General features: G+C 47.7%; 1 protein-coding gene across 1 annotated transcript in view; it reads right to left on the reverse strand.

The window, feature by feature from the left end:
• The window catches only part of DNAH14 (dynein axonemal heavy chain 14), a 530612-nt gene that overhangs the window by 496670 nt on the left and 15220 nt on the right, over window positions 1-18722 (reverse strand). Inside the window, 1 exon segment of the mRNA XM_065589985.1 lies at window positions 15932-16125. Coding sequence (XP_065446057.1) covers window positions 15932-16125 — 194 coding nt within the window.

An 18722-nucleotide genomic window follows, 5' to 3' on the forward strand; every position in this document is an offset into this window, starting at 1 on the left:
ATGAGCTTTGGTTTAGGGCTTAATTGCCTGATTTTTCACCCACCAAAGTTAACTGCAAAACTTCCACTGATTTTAATGATGCAGAATCAACCTTAACACCATGGGAGCACCACAAGTTACCGAAAGCCATGAAGACCAGGAGATGCCCTTGACTTCTTCTCAGACCTCTTCTACAGATTTTTATAAAGCTTTTATTCTTTCCAGAGGTGATTTTATTTTGTATTTATTTAAAACATTTGGAGGGAGGAAGGTGATATTTTTCAGCCTTTAGGAGATGGTTATAAACTACTTTTATCATCCTCCTCTCAGGAAGTTCACCATAAAATCTCTTCTCAACTTGAATACACAGACTTAGAGAAGATTTATTTTACATAGATTAGAATTAGACATGCATGTAATTTTGATATGTGGAGGTAAGTTTTTCACCTGGATAAATATATTTTGTACACATTTTGTAGTTGATACTTTGAACTGTAAAAAAAAATAGGGATCATCTCTGTCTTTTCATCAAATAAAGGCAAAAAGAAACAAAGTTACCTGTATTGTAAAAAAAAATTCTTTGAGGTGTGGTGCATGTGTCTATTCCACTCAGCTGTGAGCGTGTCCAGTGCACCCGGAGCCGGAGAGTTCTGTGTAGCCAGACCTGTCAGGGTGGAACATGCACCCTTGTGCCCCAGGCCAGCCTATAAAGGGCAGAGCCATCCCAACCCTTCTTCAGTACCTTCACAATGGAATCTGAAGCAGAGGAGAAGGAGATTGGATCATGAAATAAACATGTGCATGCACCTCAAGTAACCATTTTTTTCTTCAAGTGCCTGCAAATGTCTATTCCTCCTCAGTGACTCCCAAGCAATACGGAATGGTGGTGGGGTTGGGATTCTATTTGAATAAAGACTATAGGACTGCTTTCCCAAAGTTCGAGTCAGCTCTGGAGGCTACGGTAATAGCACAGTGCTTGGAGAAAGTATGCACCGATGAGCAGGTCACTGCTCTACGGATGTCTTCTGCAGGAAAATCTCTCAAGAAGATAAAGAAAGTTGCTGGTACCCTTGTGGAATAAGCTGACACTTTTGAAGGAGCTGGTGTGTTTGCTATCTCATAATTGGTGGTTATACATGAGGTTATCCAATGAGACCATCTCTGAGCTGAAGCCTCCTGTTCTTTCATACTGTCTGTACAGAATATAAATAGACATGGAGATGATCTCAAAGGATTTTGCTCTGTCTATATACAAGGAGTGGGCATGACAGACATCCTGCATATGAGGACATCCTTACGTATATGTGGCTGTCATAACTATAAAGGGAAGGGTAACAGCCCTCCTGTGTACAATACTATAAAATCCCTCCTGGCCAGAGACGCCAAAATCCTTTTACCTGTAAAGGGTTAAGAAGCTCAGGTAACCTGGATGACACCTGACCCAAAGGACCAATAAGGGGACAAGATACTTTCAAATCTTGGTCGGGGGAGGGCTTTTGTTTGTGCTCTTTGTTTTGGTGGTTGTTGGCTCTTGGGACTGAGAGGGTCCAGACATCAATCCAGGCTCTCCAAATCTTTCTGAACAAGTCTCTCCTATTTCAAACTTGTAAGTAAACAGCCAGGCAAGGCATGTTAGTTTTATCTTTGTTTTCTCAACTTGTAAATGTACCTTTTGCTAGAGTGTTTATCTCTGTTTGCTGTAACTTTGAACCTAAGGCTAGAGGGGGGTCCTCTGGGCTCTTTAAGTTTGATTACCCTGTAAAGTTATTTTCCATCCTGATTTTACAGAGATGATGTTGACCTTTTTCTTTAATTAAAAGCCTTTTTTAATAACCTGATTGATTTTTCCTTGTTTTTAGATCCAAGGGGGTTGGATCTTGATCCACCAGGAGTTGGTGGGAGGAAGGAGGGGGGACGGTTAATTTCTCCTTGTTTTAAGATCCCAGGGGTTTGGATCTGTATTCACCAGGGAATTGGTGAAAAGTCTCTCAATGCTACCCAGGGAAGGGAATTAGCACATTGGAGTGGTGGCAGCGGACCAGATCTAAGCTGGTAGTTAAGCTTAGAAGTTTTCATGCAGGCCCCCACATCTGTATCCTAAAGTTCAGAGTGGGGAAGGAGCCTTGATAGTGGATTAGGGGAAAAGATAGATAAACGGACAGTCTGGTTAACTCGGATACTAGACACCACCTTTGGAATACTTTTTGGATGGAACCTCATGAACACTTTGTCTTTAAAGAATATAGTGTACAGGGGCCTCACCATCAGAGCCTGCAGTTCACTGACTCTCCTTGCAGAAGTAATAGCCACCAAGAAAGAAACTTTTGCTGAAAGGTGGGCAAAAGAGCCTCGAATGGAGGTCCCATTAGAGCTAGTAATGCCAGATTCAGGTCCCCAGGGGGAACGATCTGTTTGATGAGGAAATAGATTCTGCTATCCCTTTTAAAAACATAACCACTATAGGATTAGAGAACACTAGTCGTCATGGGACAGGAGGATGTATAGCTGAGATAGTAGCTAAATGTACTTTTAGAGCGTTAATAGACAGTTCCAATTCCTTACAATGAAGCTGATGATATAGGATTTTTTTTTCTCCTGAAGGGAGGAAGTTATGAACCTCTGCTCAACCCAAGAAATGTTTCCATTTACACAGGTAAGTATTCCTGGTAAATAGTTTCCTGCTGTTCAAAAGAATCTTCTGGACAGTTAAAAAACAAAAAAGCCCCACCCCTTTGCAGTATACTTTGCAGTATAGTCCAGCCATTCAACAGCCAAGCTGTCAGGTAACGACTTTAGGACTTGGGAAGGATTTGTCTGTAGGGAAAAGACAGTATATGTCCCTGTCTGGAGGAAGTGTTAGAGGTGGCTTAACTGAGAGTCTGTGTAGGTCTGAGAACAAGGGTGGTCTTAGCCAAGCTAAGGCTACACTGCTCTACAGCCAAAATGTTTCTGAAATAAATGTAGTCAAACTTTACTAATTCTGGGTCACTGAGAACGAAAATGGTGCTTAAAATTGTTGATTGGCTCTAGTTTTCAAGATATGCTATTGGATCAGTATATACGACCCTTGATTTGGGAATGGCGGAGGATAAGTGAGTTATAAAGGGAAGGGATCTCAATTTAAACCAGAAATGACTAAAATACATCTTTGACTGGATCTATGAATAAATCTATGACTGGGTTTGGACAGTACTTGCTTTTTAGGCAAAACAATGAATGATGCAATCTGAAGCTGGTATTGCGTCATACATGATATGAATTGCATCATGTTATTCCTAGAAGTCACAGATGATGCAATCATAACAAAGCTTACATCACTCTGCTGAACAAATTGCCCCATATCGGCTCTAGAAATCATACAGTGTCGTGCTCTCTTATTTGTCAGTGTTTGATTTTGCAAAGGGACACATTTCTGTTTAGCCAAAGTGAGCAGAGATGCCTCATACTTGTGTGAACAGTGCAGATAACTTCTGCTATGTTTGTGGTGAAGTGACTTTTGCATCACAAAAGCGCAGTATAACCACTATGGTTAAGAAAGCCTATCACCTTTATTTTGGCTGCAAAATTGGAGATCAGGAAAAGAGGTGGGCCCCACACATATGCTGCAACACTTGTGCAACAAATCTTCACCAGTGGTTAAACAGGAAAAGGAAATCTGCGCCTTTTGCAGAGCCAACAGATCATACCAGCAATTGTTACTTCTGCATGGTGCCTCCAGTTGGGAAAGGTGTGTCAAAGAAGAAAAAGTGGACTGTGCATTATCCAAACATTCCATCAGCTATACGCCCAGTACCTCACGGAGAAGGACTGCTGGTTCCTGATGCACCAGAATCATTCTCACTTGAGTCAGATGAGAAAGAGGAAGAGGATGAAACTTCTGGTCCTGAACCATCAATGTCACAGGACCCACATTTTCTCCCATCCTCCTCCTCCTCTGAACCACACCTCATAACACAAGGTGAGCTGAATGACCTTGTCAGGGATTTGGAACTACCCAAGAGTAAGGCAGAGCTGTTGGGCTCCAGACTACAGCAGTGGAATCTCCTGGCAGGTGATGTTAGGGTTTCCATGTTCCGTGACCGTCAAAAGGATCTTGTCCCATTCTTCTTCATGGAAGGTGAGCTTGTAGCCTGCAACAACATCGATGGTGTGATGGCAGCCCTCAACATCGTTCACAATCCAGATGAGTGGAGACTGTTCATTGATTCATCAAGGACGAGTCTTAAAGCTGTTTTAATGCATAATGGCAATGTTTTGCCATCAATTCCAGTTGGTCATGCAGTCCATATGAAGGAAACCTAGGACAACATGAAACAACTTTTGAGGTGCATAAACTATGACCAAGATCAGTGGCAGCTTTGTGGTGATTTGAAGGTTGTTGCTCTCTTGCTTGGTCTGCAGACTGGATACACAAAGTACTGCTGTTTTCTCTGCGAATGGGATAGTCGTGCAAGAGATTCCCACTACATCAAGAAAGATTGGCCACTCCGACAGTCATTGGAGTCTGGGAGGAAAAGTGTTCAGCATCCACCACTTGTTGAATCAAGGAAGATTTTGTTACCACCCTTACACATCAAGCTGGGTCTGATGAAGAACTTTGTCAAGGCCATTGACAAAACACAAGCAGCTTTCAAGTACCTCCGTGGAAAATTTCCAAGGTTAAGTGAAGCTAAGATAAAGGAAGGTGTCTTTGTTGGTCCTCAGATTCGTGATCTTCTTCGAGATGATGCATTTGACCATGCACTGCGTGGCAAGGAAAAGATGGCATGGAAAGCCTTCCAGTTAGTGGCAATAAATTTTCTCGGAAACAACAAGGCAGACAACTACAGGTTGTTGGTGGAAAACCTCCTCAAGGCATACAAAAGCCTTGGTTGCAACACGTCACTAAAGATACATTTTTTGCACTCTCATCTAGATTTTTTTCCACCGAACTGCGGAACAGTGAGCGACGAGCACGGCGAGCAATTTCACCAAGACATTGCAACAATGGAGAAACGCTATCAGGGCAAATGGAGCCCATCAATGCTTGCAGACTATTGCTGGACAGTGACAAGAGATGCTCCATTTAATGAATACAAGAGACAAGCCAAGAAGCGCCGAGTAGACACTGAATAGGACTAAACTATGTACAGAATAGTTTTTTGCCTTTTGTTTCATAATATATTTTATTTATATAACCCTTTTGCTGATTTTTAAAGTGTTACATAAACAGGACAGGTGAAATATTATCATGTAAAGCAACCATAAACACATGAAAAGACCTAGGTTTACAATTTATGACTAAAACTCTACTATCTACACAATATACATAGACATAAAATGTAAAAAAAGACGGTTACTCACCGTTGTAACTGTTGTTCTTCGAGATGTGTTGCTCATATCCATTCCATTAGGTGTGCGCGCGCCGCGTGCACGATCGTCGGAGAATTTTCTACCCTAGCAACACCGGCGGGTCGGCTGTGGAGCCCCCTAGAGTGGCGCCTTCATGGCGCTGAATATATACCCCAGCCGACCCGGCGCCCCCTCAGTTCCTTCTTGCCGGCTACTCCGACAGTGGGGAAGGGGGGCGGGTTTGGAATGGATATGAGCAACACATCTCGAAGAACAACAGTTACAACGGTGAGTAACCGTCTTTTCTTCTTCGAGTGCTTGCTCATATCCATTCCATTAGGTGACTCCCAAGCCCAACTTAGGTGGTCGGGTCGGAGTGAGACATTGCTGTGTGCAAAACCGCTGATCCGAAGGCAGCATCGTCCCTGGACTGCTGCACTAGTGCATAGTGAGCTGTAAATGTGTGGACTGATGACCAAACCGCAGCTCTACAAATGTCCTGGATCGGAACTTGCGCCAGGAAAGCCGTCGAGGAAGCTTGGGCCCTCGTGGAGTGAGCGGTGAGGTGCGGTGCTGAGACACCTGCCAGGTCATAGCAAGTCCGGATGCAAGACGTAATCCAGGAGGATAGGCGTTGTGAGGAGACCGGTGAGCCTTTCATTCGGTTGGCCACTGCAACAAAGAGTTGCGTCGTCTTTCTAAAGTGCCTTGTGCGGTCAATATAGAAAGCCAGGGCCCTGCGTACGTCCAGAGAATGCAAACGTTGATCCTGGCGAGTAGCATGTGGTTTAGGATGAAAGACCGGGAGAAATATATCCTGGTTGATATGAAAAGGAGAAACCACCTTAGGGAGAAAGGCAGGATGTGGACGAAGCTGCACTTTATCCTTATGGAAAACCGTGTAAGGGAGCTCGGATGTAAGCGCCCTGAGTTCAGAAACGCGCCTTGCTGAGGTGATGGCTACGAGGAAGGCTGTCTTCCAGGATAGGTACAAAAGTGAGCAGGTGGCCAGTGGCTCGAATGGAGGACCTGTGAGCTTGGAGAGAACCAGGTTGAGGTCCCACGTCGGAACGGGCTGACGTTGCTGTGGGTACATCCGGTCTAAGCCCTTGAGGAATCTAATGACCATCGGGTTAGAGAATACCGAGGACGCGAGTTCCCCTGGGTGGAAGGCCGATATAGCGGCCAGGTGAACTCTAATTGAAGATATCGCCAACCCTTGCTGTTTTAGGGCGAGGAGATATTCCAAAATGAGAGGAATAGGTGCCTGTAACGGGGACGTGGCTCGTTGTTCGCACCAACAGGAGAACCGCTTCCACTTGGCCAAGTATGTGGTCCGTGTTGAGGGCTTCCTACTGCTCAGCAGAATCTGTTGGACCGAGTGCGAGCATTGTTGCTCTGCCTGGGTGAACCATGGAGCAACCACGCCGTGAGGTGGAGTGATTGCAGGTCGGGGTGACGCAGCCGGCCGTGGTCCTGCGAGATGAGATCTGGACATAATGGAAGCGGGATCGGTGTCTGAACCGAGAGTTCCAACAGTGTGGTGTACCAATGTTGCCTCGGCCACGCTGGAGCGACCAGAATTACCTGTGCCTGGTCTCTGCGCAATTTGAGCAGTACCTTGTGGACCAGAGGAAACGGAGGGAAGGCATAAAACAGGTGGTCTTTCCAGGGAAGGAGAAACGCATCCGAGAGGGAGCCCGGAGCTCGACCTTGCAGGGAGCAGAACACGTGGCACTTCCTGTTGTCTCGAGATGCAAACAGGTCTACCTGGGGAAACCCCCACTTCTGGAAGACGGAATGTATGATGTCCGGCCGGATAGACCACTCGTGCGTTTGAAAGGACCTGCTGAGTCGGTCCGCTAAAGTGTTCTGGACTCCAGGGAGGAACGATGCCGTGAGATGGATTGAGTGGGCAATGCAGAAGTCCCACAGGCGAATGGCCTCTTGGCATAGAATTGACGAACGTGCTCCTCCTTGCTTGTTGATGTAAAACATGGCCGTGGTGTTGTCGATGAGAACTAACACACAGCGGCCACGTAGGAGATTGAGAAATGCCTGGCACGCCAGGCGCACCGCCATCAGTTCCCGAACATTGATGTGCAGGGCTAACTGAGGTGCAGTCCACAGGCCCTGGGTATGGTGCTCGTTGAGATGGGCGCCCCAACCCAGAGATGAAGCGTCTGTGACCAGGTGCAGAGAGGGTTGTGGGGCGTGAAACGGCATCCCCTCGCAAACCACATTGTGATCTAGCCACCATGTGAGGGAGGTCAGGACCGAGTTCGGGACCGTGACCACCATGTTCAGGCTGTCCCGATGTGGGCGGTATATCGATGACACCCAGGTCTGGAGTGGGCGAAGTCAAAGTCTGGCATGCCTGGTTACGTACGTGCAGGAAGCCATGTGACCCAGCAGGGTAAGGCACGACCTCACCGTGGTAGTTGGGAAGGCCTTGAGCCCTTGAATGAGGCTCGTGATGGTGCAAAAGCGGTTGTCTGGCAGGATGGCTTGTGCACGTCTGGAGTCTAGGACTGCGCCGATGAATTCTATTCTCTGGGTAGGTTCTAGAGTGGATTTGTCCTTGTTGAGTAGGATGCCCAACTCGTTGAATGTGTGCACTATTATGTGGACGTGAGCTCGAACTTGCTCTTTGGTGCGACCGCGTACCAGCCAGTCGTCTAGGTACGGGAACACCTGTATCCCTTGCCGACGAAGGTACGCTGCCACGACAGCCATACATTTCGTGAACACTCTTGGGGCCGAGGATAGGCCGAAGGGAAGGACTGCAAATTGGTAGTGCACCTTGCTTACCACGAATCGCAGGAAGCGTCTGTGAGGCGGGTAAATTGCGATATGAAAGTGTGCGTCTTTCATGTCGAGGGCGGCGAACCAGTCTCCAGGATCGAGGAAAGGGATAATGGCCCCCAAAGAGACCATGCGGAACTTCAACTTTACTACGAATTTGTTGAGTCCGCGCAAGTCCAAGATGGGTCGTAGACCTCCTTTGGACTTGGGGATCAGGAAGTAACGGGAATAAAATCCCCTGCCCCTTAACTCTACTGGAACCTCCTCTATGGCCCCCATAGCAAGGAGTGTGGAAACCTCCTGTATAAGAAGTTGCTCGTGAGAAGGGTCCCTGAAGAGGGACGGGGAAGGGGGTGGGAGGGGGGGATTGAAGAAAACTGGATAGCGTATCCCCTCTCCACCGTGCGAAGGACCCAACGGTCCGAAGTTATAAGGGACCAAACACGGTGGAAGTGGGAGAGGCGATCCCGAAAGGAGGGGGCTGGATCCTGGGGGATGACTGGGGCGCCGTCCTCGACCGCACCTTCAAAAGTTCTGCCTGGGGCCTGTGGGTGGCCTTGGTGGCCCTTGGTTCTGACCGGGTTGAGGGCCGGTCCACCTTCGTCTACCACCTCGCCCTCGCCTCCGGGCCGAGTCCTATCTCTGACGAGGTGGGGGGGGGGGAGTAGAAGCGCTGAGGCTGAGGCTGAGGCCTAAATGGCCTGCACTGAGGACCTGCAACATGCATCCCCAGGGAGCGCATGATTGTCCTGGAGTCCTTGAGGCTCTGCAGGCGAGAGTCCGTCTTCTCTGAAAACAACCCCTGTCCTTCAAAGGGCAAATCCTGCAGGGTTTGTTGCAATTCAGGGGGCAAACCCGAAACTTGGAGCCAGGAGGTCCTTCGCATAGCGATGCCCGAAGCCAGGGTTCTCGCAGCCGAGTCCGCTATGTCCAAGGAGGCCTGTAAGGAGGTCCGAGCCACCTTCTTACCCTCCTCTACCAAGGCCCCAAACTCCTCCCTGGACTCTTGGGGAACCAACTCCTTGAACTTCCCCATAGAGTTCCAGGAGTTAAAGTTGTAGCGGCTCAGGAGCGCCTGCTGGTTAGCCGCTCTAAGTTGCAGCCCTCCGGCTGAATAAACTTTACGGCCAAACAAATCGAGGCGCTTAGCCTCCTTCGATTTGGGCGCTGCGGCCTGTTGCCCGTGGCGCTCCCTTGCATTCACTGATGCCACCACCAGTGAACACGGCTGGGGGTGGGTATACAAGTACTCGTAGTCTTTGGAGGGGACAAAGTACTTTCTTTCCACCCCTCTCGCTGTGGGTGGGATAGAGGCAGGAGTTTGCCATATCGTAATTGCATTCGCCTGGATCGTGCGGATCAGGGGTAACGCCACTCTCGATGGGGCATCCGCCGCGAGGATATTTACGATGGGGTCCTGCACCTCCACTATCTCCTCCGCCTGCAGGTCCATATTACGGGCCACCCTACGTAGGAGGTCCTGGTGAGCCCGAAGATCTATTGGGGGTGGACCTGTGCACGATGTGCCCGCCACTGCCTCATCCGGAGAGGAAGAGGAAGATGCCTCCGGTGGTAAAGGATCCAAGGGAGGGTCCTGGTCTTCCTGCTCCTGGGCCGGAGCATCACCTGCGCTTGGGTCTAGGACGTCAGGTGGTGCGGACACGGAAGCCTCCATGCCCCCTGGAGGAGGGCGAGAGATGGTGGACTCTGGGGCCCTTCTGTCAGAGTGGCCCGAGCGAGAGGTCGAAGTTATTGGAGCCCCTTGCGCCTGATGGTACGCCCACGGGGTCCAGAACGACCAGTGAGATGGGCCATGAGCAGGGTCCTCTGCTACCTCCTGCCAATGGCCTATGTCCTGCTCCTCGGCTTGCCCCTGAGGGGGGTATGCCGATCTCGATAAGTCCTCAGAGGAGCGAGACACCGATCTCGATGGCCATGGTGGTGCCGAGTGCGCCAAGACGAATCCCGTGGGCTGCGGTGCCGCACGGTGCCGGTCCGGAGATGTTCTATCTCCACGCGGTGCCGGCGATCGGTGCCGGGATCGCGATCGGTGCCGATGACCTCGCCGGTGCCGGGAGTCGGATCTGGACCTCGACGATGACCTGGAGTAGGCCCGGTGCCGGGAGCGGCCTCTCGACGTCGAGCATCGATCGTAGCGGTGCCGAGAGCTACGTCTCGATGTTGATCGGTGCCAACGATCATAACGGTGCCGAGACGTAGAGCGGTGCCGCGACGAAGATCTTGGCCGCGAGTACGACCGGTGCCGAGGTGATATCCGGTGCCGGGACTGCGAGCGGCGTGGGGACCTGCTTCGGGACCTGGACCGGTGCCGTGGTTCCAGCCCCTGCGATGGAGGGCGCATCAAGGCAGGTTTCCCCCTAGACTGGACCGGACGAGTCAACGGTGCCGGCGGTGCCGGTGGTTGCGGCGGTGCCGGCTCCGTGAGAGCGATCAAGTCTCTCGCCGTCGCGAAGGTCTCTGGGGTCGACGGGAGGCACTGTATCACCGCCGGTCTCGGTGGAGACCCTGTCTGCACCGGACTCAACGGCCTCGGAGCCGGAGTCGACGGTGCTGGAGGCACCTGTTTCTGGTGCTCCACAGGCGGACGCGGCTCTACCCCCGGCACTGGGGGAGCCGGCGTCTTCGGCACGGAGGTCCCCGTCTTATGGGCTTTTTTATGCCCCGGGGATAATGAACGGCGCCGAGGCACTTGCTGTGCTTGCGGTGCCGACGAGGTCCGGTGCCGTGGAGGCTTGTCCGACGCCACTCGCGTGGTCGGAATAGTCGGTGCCGCCGGGGCACTGCGCACCGAGGTGCCAGGTGCCGGGGCCTGACGCGCTGATGGAGCGTCCGGGCTAAGTGCCGCCTCCATAAGGAGTTGCCGGAGCCGAAAGTCCCGCTCCTTCTTGGTCCTCGGTCTGAAGGCCTTACAGATCTTGCACTTATCTGTTTGATGGGACTCTCCCAGGCACTTCAGACACGAGTCGTGCGGGTCGCTCGTTGGCATAGGCTTAGCGCAGGAGGCGCACTGCTTGAAGCCGGGAGCCTTGGGCATGAGCCCGGCCACGCGGCCGGGGGAAAAAGGGGGAGACAACCCCCCTAATCCCCTTGAACTATATAACAACTAGTAACAAGTGAAAAAACCAACTATTTAACTATAAACAACTAGAACTATAACTATAACTGTGAATGACTAAATAAGCTAGGGAGAGTGGAGAACAGCTATGCCGCGCTCCACAGTTCCAACGACCGTCAGGGGCGGTAAGAAGGAACTGAGGGGGCGCCGGGTCGGCTGGGGTATATATTCAGCGCCATGAAGGCGCCACTCTAGGGGGCTCCACAGCCGACCCGCCGGTGTTGCTAGGGTAGAAAATTCTCCGACGATCGTGCACGCGGCGCGCGCACACCTAATGGAATGGATATGAGCAAGCACTCGAAGAAGAACTTAAATATCTTAGAAACAGTAGCCAGTTATTTTAATTGTCATATTTGAATTCAGCACATCAAAATACATAATAAATAGCACATTTTATCTCTGAAGCAGACGACTTCTCAAAAATTGTAGACCAGTGTTATTTCCAATGATTGAGGAGGGCCTAAATGAACTCGTACACAAGTATTGGCAAGATTTATCTACCAGTCTAAAGAGTCTAAAATGTGAGAGATACATGTTTTCCAATGGGAATGGCTCAGCAAAAATATTGAAGCCAGCCAATCTTGTAGAATCCTGAGATGCAATGTGACATACTGGACTGCATATGTTCAAGAGGCCATGTGTCCCAGAAACCTCTAAATTCCATGCAGCTGTGATTGGGTAAATATTGAGATCTAAAACAATGGATTGAATTGTCTGAAACCTTGACTCTGGAAGGAAAGCTCTGGCTGGGGTAGAGTCCAACACCGCCCCTATAAATTCTATCCTCTTATTTGGTGAGAGGATAGATGTTTTCTGTATTGATCAACAGACCCAGTGCCTTGAAAGTTGATTGGATGAGAGTTACACTGGACAATAATTGAATCCTGGAATGGCTTCACACAAGTCAGTCATCCAGGCAGAGATGGACTTGAATTCCTAACCTTCTCAGGAAGGCAGCTACTACCATCATACATCTATAAAAATCCGAGGCACTGTTGACAGGCCGAAGGGCAGCACCGCGAACAGGTAATGAGAGGACAGGAATCTGAAATATTTTCTGTGGCCTTGATAAATCACAACATGGAAATGGGTATCCTTTAAGTTGCGGGTGGCATATCAGTCTCCAGGGAGGGAATAATGAAAGCCAACATGTCCCTGCAATACTTTATCTTTTTTAGATATCAGCTGAGTTGATGTAGGTCTAAAATTGGCCTGAAACTTCCCTGTGCTTTTGGGATTAAAAAAAGAATCCCGTTCCTCTTTGATATTGAGGAATCTCATCTATGACGCTCACCAGGATGAGAAATTGAACCTCCTGTAGGAGGAGCTCCTTGTGAGAATGGTCCCTGAAAGTGATGGGGAAGGAGAGGGAAGAAACAAACTGAAGGATGCATCCAACTTCCACTGTGCATAAGACCCATTGGTCCAAATTACTCTGGACCAAGCACCGAAGAAATAGGATAGACTGTTTGTGAACAAAGAAGGAGGAGAGACTGGAAACATGAAAACTGGTCTGGCATCCTCAATCAAACCATCAAAATACCTGCTTAGTACCCACAGGGCCCCTAGATGGATCAGGGGGAGTCCATCTGTGCCTATAACTCCTACTCTTTTTTCCCCTCAATAGGTCCTGGCAAGGTGCAAAAGAATAGTATACGAGATGGCTGAGGAGCCTGCGAAGTCAGCCAAAGTGAAGGAAATCTATGTCTAGATAAGCAAAACCGTACTCGAGGACCAAGGGTTTCCCCAGGGAGCCCTACAAGGCCAGTGTGGGCATAGCATGGGTGGCCAGTAAGAAACTCAAAGGAGATCTCCCACAAGACCAATGTCAATAAGCATTTCACCAACACAGTAACAGATGTGAACTCCAGAAGCACTCTTAACAGTTTTACCATGAAATCACAGACAGTTCTCTTGGGCATTCCAGTCTGTTTTGCCACCCAGGCAAGCTGGTCTTAGCAATAGTTGGTTGCTATATACCAGAGATCATAAAAGATTCAGGTTGCTTCCAGGCCCAAGAGACCAGTCACTTACCCCAGGTCAATTGATACCTTTGATCTCACACCAAAGACAATGCTTTTTGCCAACCCTATACCAAGCTAAGGATTTATTAACTAGGAAAAAGAAATGAGAAAGTTATTTACAGGTTAAAGCAGGCAAACATATATACACAAATGAGTTACCATCTATGGTTCCAAAAAGATGAGGGTTGTAGTAATCTGTCAGCACTGAATGTCTTTTAGGGCTATCCCAGCTTGACCCTGGGGAATCTCTGCTTCTGTTTCATAGCTCCAGCCATCAGAGTTCAAACACCAAAAGAGATGAAAAATGTTCTGTTCACTATCTTTATGTCCTTCTTCCAGAATACAAGCTAATGGGACAAGCCCTTTTGCTCCTAGCCTGTGCAGGGGCAATTAGCAAAGTCTTTGTATTATGATGTCCCACAATGGCCCATTCAGTTTTGGTAGTCCTGCCTGATGGGCAAGAGATGATCCCTTCTGATAGGTTGACAGTTTCAAGGCAAACATTTTTACACCTAAATATTACCTTATAAGTTTTTGCTTTACAGCATGTGATAAAGATATTACAAGTGAGATTAATGCATGCAGCAACTTACATGCATTTCATAAAGTCTAAATACTAAACGCATGTTTTAAGTTCAATACCCATCTTAACCACATTAACACACAGGTAAAACAGACTGGCTGCCAGCAATGTATTTGTCAGTGCCTATCTGAAGCCTAAAACCTTGGCAAGAGCTAGCACCTGGTTTTCCAGCATCACACCCCTCACCTCTCAGACCTTTGGAGGTCACCATAACAGAGGTGACACCAAAGGGGGTCACAGCATGAAGAAGTTTGGAAACCACTGCTACTGTAATCTGATTCAGAGAAGGACATACAATAGTCCTATGTCACCGGAGGAGTCATGGCATGATGGGTAGATAATGCACCATGCTGCTCTGCTTGCAGCTTAAACAAATGAGGCTTAGCTGACAACAGCATAGGGGGCTGCCTCAAAGTTGGCAAAGAACCAAACGTCAATTCTATGGCGACACATACAGAGAACTGTGCATGGTGTGACTTTGGTACCAATGGTTGTATTTGCTTTAGTATCAACCACCAGAGGTGCACCAATCAGGTGTTTGAAACAGTTGGTACCAAGACCAAAAGCTGCAGTGGTGCTAGTCACAAAGTGAGTCAACGTTAGTGCTGAGACTAGAGTCAATGCCAATACAGAGAGTGAAACCAGTACCAATTCTAGTGCTGACCTCAGTACAGATAATGCCACTATCATATTCAATGTGGATGAATCACAGCAAACTGTGGTACTGATAGGCATACATCTCCAGCTGCAGCATAAGCCTCAGGTGTAATCAGTGCCAATAATCCAGGAGCCACAGAGTTGCTGGATCATAAGTCTGTAAGAGGCCAGACAGTGCCAAACTCAACTGAGGCCTGGTGGCCAGTGCCAGAGCTGAGATGGTACTGGAGAGTGTCCGGCCAAAGATGACACTCTAACCTTGGTATGGATTAGAGCCCGGGGAAGGTTTTTAGAAGAATCTCTGTGTTCAGGATCCCTTTTAAAGACCCAAAGAGCTCTTTATTGGTTTAGGGTGAGTTTCACGTGTTGGTTCTTTGTGAGAAGAGCACAGAGACGGGGAGAGCTTCCATTTTCTCATGACAGACAGATCCCACTTTCTCATGTTTTTGAGAGCTTGAATGAAGAAGGCACTTTTAGTAGTAGTTTGAGATCTCACTATACCAGGCAGTACTGAATCAGAGGATGGTCTCATTGCCTGCTCTATTACGTACTTCCTCAGATGAAGCTCTCTTGACTTCTGAGTCCTCTTTTTAAAGACACAACAGATGCCGCATCTTTCTCACAAAGTGAACTTCCCCCAACCACAATAAACAAGAGGTGCAGCTGTCATTGTTAGGGATAGACACCCTGCAAGAGGGGCAGTGCTTAAATACCAGAGACAGCATAAAGCCAGTGTTTCACATCTCAGACTAAAAGAGCTATTTTGGCAGGGTGGAAAAAAAATAAAAAGAAACACACAATGAAGTGCTAAAAATGATACTACTACCTATTTACAAAGGAAAAAAACCTCTCGAGATGAATGAAAGAGACCATGACAGAACTCGGGGAGCTCTAGCTTATAGTCACAGACAGTCAGAAGGAACCAAAGAGGGGTTGGGGCTGCTCCACCCTTCAAACACTTGCCAGAAGGTACAGGACACGTGATCCACAGAATTCTCCGGCTTGAGTACACTGGGTGCACACACCCCTAAAGTGGAATACACATGCACAAACACAAGCACTCAAAGAAATAGCACCATTTGTTGTTGATTCCAAGATGTGTCAACTTCTAGTAAGCAAGCAAAACTTAATCCAATTCCATTATAAAATCTTGTGCAGAGGCAGACAAACTTTAATACTACACTATTTTTACAGTGGACAAGTAATTTATAATCAATGTATTATGCCAAACACTAACAGCACAGTCAGAAATAAAGTTTAAATTTAAGAGCACAACGAGATAGAATGTGATGGTAATTGAAATAGAAGTATTCATTATTTGTGGCCTTCTTGTCACGAATGCACAGAAGGTAATTTTTTCTTATTATCGTAAGTACACCTATACCAATACAAAACACAAATCTGATTTTCTCTCACCTTCTTTTTCTGCCATTTTAAGCTTATGCTTATTATACTTTCCTTCACTATCTATGGTATAAGACACTGATGTGCCAATAACATGCTGAACTTTTTCATGAACAGGAATCTTTCCAGTGTCATTCTTCAGCTCTAAGGATATCATCGTCTCGCACTGAGCCATTTCAGGACACTCTCTCAGTTTTCTTGAGAGTCTAGAATTGAACAAGAAAATTATTCTGTATGAATAATTTGAATATTCAATTAAATAAGAGAAAAGAATAATTGACTAGGAGAAAACATTTATGCAATGGTTCACATTTATAGTTAAGACAACTCCTCCTAGCATGAAGTGAAAAAGTAATTTTCTACGAAGGGAATATGCAATTTGGAAAAAAAAAAAAAAAAAAACATCTGGCCTGGTCTACACCTATAACTTAGATCGATATAGCTGCATCACTCAGGAGTGTGAAAAATTCACTGCCAAGACATACATTTAAGACAACCTAAGCCCCAATGTAGACACATTCTTTTGTCGACCTAACTACTGCCTCTCGAGGAGGTGGATTTACTATAGCAATGGAAAAACCCCTTCCATTGCTGTAGTGTCTACACTACAACAGCATCACTACATCTGTTCCAATGTAGCACTTGTAGTACAGACATACCCTTAGATCTCCTGTAAGAAATTACTGCCCCTCCTGAAAGGAACTTCTAGCAGTGGTTAAATCTACAGAACATTTGTATGGGAGGAAGTTTATGATTCGGACAGACCATACTTCCCTGCAATGGTTCTTTAGATTCAGCAATCTTGAGGGGTAACTTGCCACATAGCTGGAAAAACTGCAATGCTGTGATTTCACAGTTACATAGAGGCCTGGGAATAAGAATAATAATGCCAATGCCTTGTACAAATCACCTTGTTGGAAGGACTTATTGTAAATGCTGCCCTAAGCAGGAGAGCAAGGAATTAGTTACTCAAGGGAATGAGTACATTCAAGAGAAGACGGCAGTCATCTCTCCTTCCATAATTTGCAAAAGTGAAAATGTTCCTGATTCATGCACTGAGACAGTCAATGTGGGGTTGCAAGAGTGGATTCTACAGCAACAAAAAGCTTCCCAAAGAGGGGACCCAGATATCAGACTAATGTGTGACAAACACAGCCACCCCAGAACAGAATATCCCCTCACAATACAACAACAAAAGCACTCTGGTAGCAGTGAGAAAGCTTGGAGTTTAAGGATAAATATTGTATCAGAGATGGGGAAAATCAGCAGTGAGGAGTATAAAAACCTTGGCCAATCTAAGACAGAATTTTTATTGGATAAAATACTGACAAGAGCAAGAAAGAGGAAATTACTCACCTTGAACAGTAACAACGGTTCTTTGAGATGTGTCCTCCTACAGGTGTGCCACTGTAGGTGTATGTACGCCCCTGCGCCTCTAATCAGAGATTTTTTGGTAGCAGCGTCTGTTGAGCCCGCATATGTACTCTCCCTCCCTCGTGGTCTGCCTTGAGGCTATCTAGCACTGCGTGGGCGAACCCCCTCCTTCCCAAGCTCCTTCTCTACCCCAGAGCCCTATGGAGAACTCTGAAGTAGAGGGGAGGAGGACGGGTTGTGGAGCACCCACAGGGACACACATCTCAAAGAACCATTGTTACTGCACAAAGTGAGTAACATCCTCTTCTTTGAGTTGAGTCCTTATGGGTGCTCCACTGTAAGTGACTCCCAAGAAGTACCCACCACCGGAGGCTGGGACTTTGGAGTGGAGTCTGTTACTATAGAGTACTGTGGAGTCGAAGGTGGCGTCAGAGGCCGAATTTCCAGTGATTGCGTAATGTTCTGCGAAAGCGTGGGCAGAGGCCCAAGTCGTTGCTCTACAGATTACTGAGATAGGGATATCTTTAAGGAATGTGAACAAGGTAGAAATTGACCTCATGGTGTGCACATGGACTCTGGACAGAGGCCGTAGTTTGCGCCCTTGCTAACAGTGATTAATGCAACCAGAAACCCATTTGGGTAGTCTTTGAGCCGTTATCACAGATCCTTTGGCTCTTTCTGTGAACGAAAGAAAGAGCGTAGCGATTTCCTGAAGTTCTTACTCCTGTCCAAGTAAAATGCCGACTTGTCTTGGCCAGGAGGGGCAATCAGAATTACTCTCACTTTGTCTCGCTGGATTTTCAACAGGACTTTGGATAGAAGAGGAAACTGAGAAAAGGCAGACACGAGGTTCCCCGTCCCATGGGAGGAGGAGGGCGTCTCCTAGTGAATGTTTCCCCAGGCCAGCCCTGGGGCAGTAACGAGGACATTTCTTGTTCTGGTAAGTAGCAAAGAGCTCCCCTCTCCCCAAAGGGTTCCCCAAAGGGCAAATATATCTCGAAGCATCTCGGAGTTCAGTTCCCACTCGTGGTCGTGAGAAAAATTCCGACTGAGACTGTCGGCTGTCACATTCTGTATCCCTTGTAAATAGACAGCTGAAATGAGCACATTGTGATGGATGCACCAATTCCAAAGTTCTGTGCAGAGGGAGGGAGATCTGGCACCCCCCTTGGCAATTTATGTAAAACATACAGGTCATATTAAGTCCATCATGACCTTCGTGTGGGTGTTTTGACAAAAGGCAGAAAGTGTGCACAGGCATTCCTGACAGCCCTTAGCTCCCAAAGAGAGATATGGAGGGTCACTTCTGTAGGCAGCTATTTGCCCTGAACCTTGTGATTGTGTAGGTGAACTCCCCAGCCTATTAGGGAGGCATCCATTCCAGGATGGTGAGTCTGTGTAGCGGGAAGAATGCTCTCGCTTGTACTGC

This window comes from Chrysemys picta, chromosome 3, assembly GCF_011386835.1.
Source record: "Chrysemys picta bellii isolate R12L10 chromosome 3, ASM1138683v2, whole genome shotgun sequence".
Classification (NCBI taxonomy): Eukaryota; Metazoa; Chordata; order Testudines; family Emydidae; genus Chrysemys; species Chrysemys picta.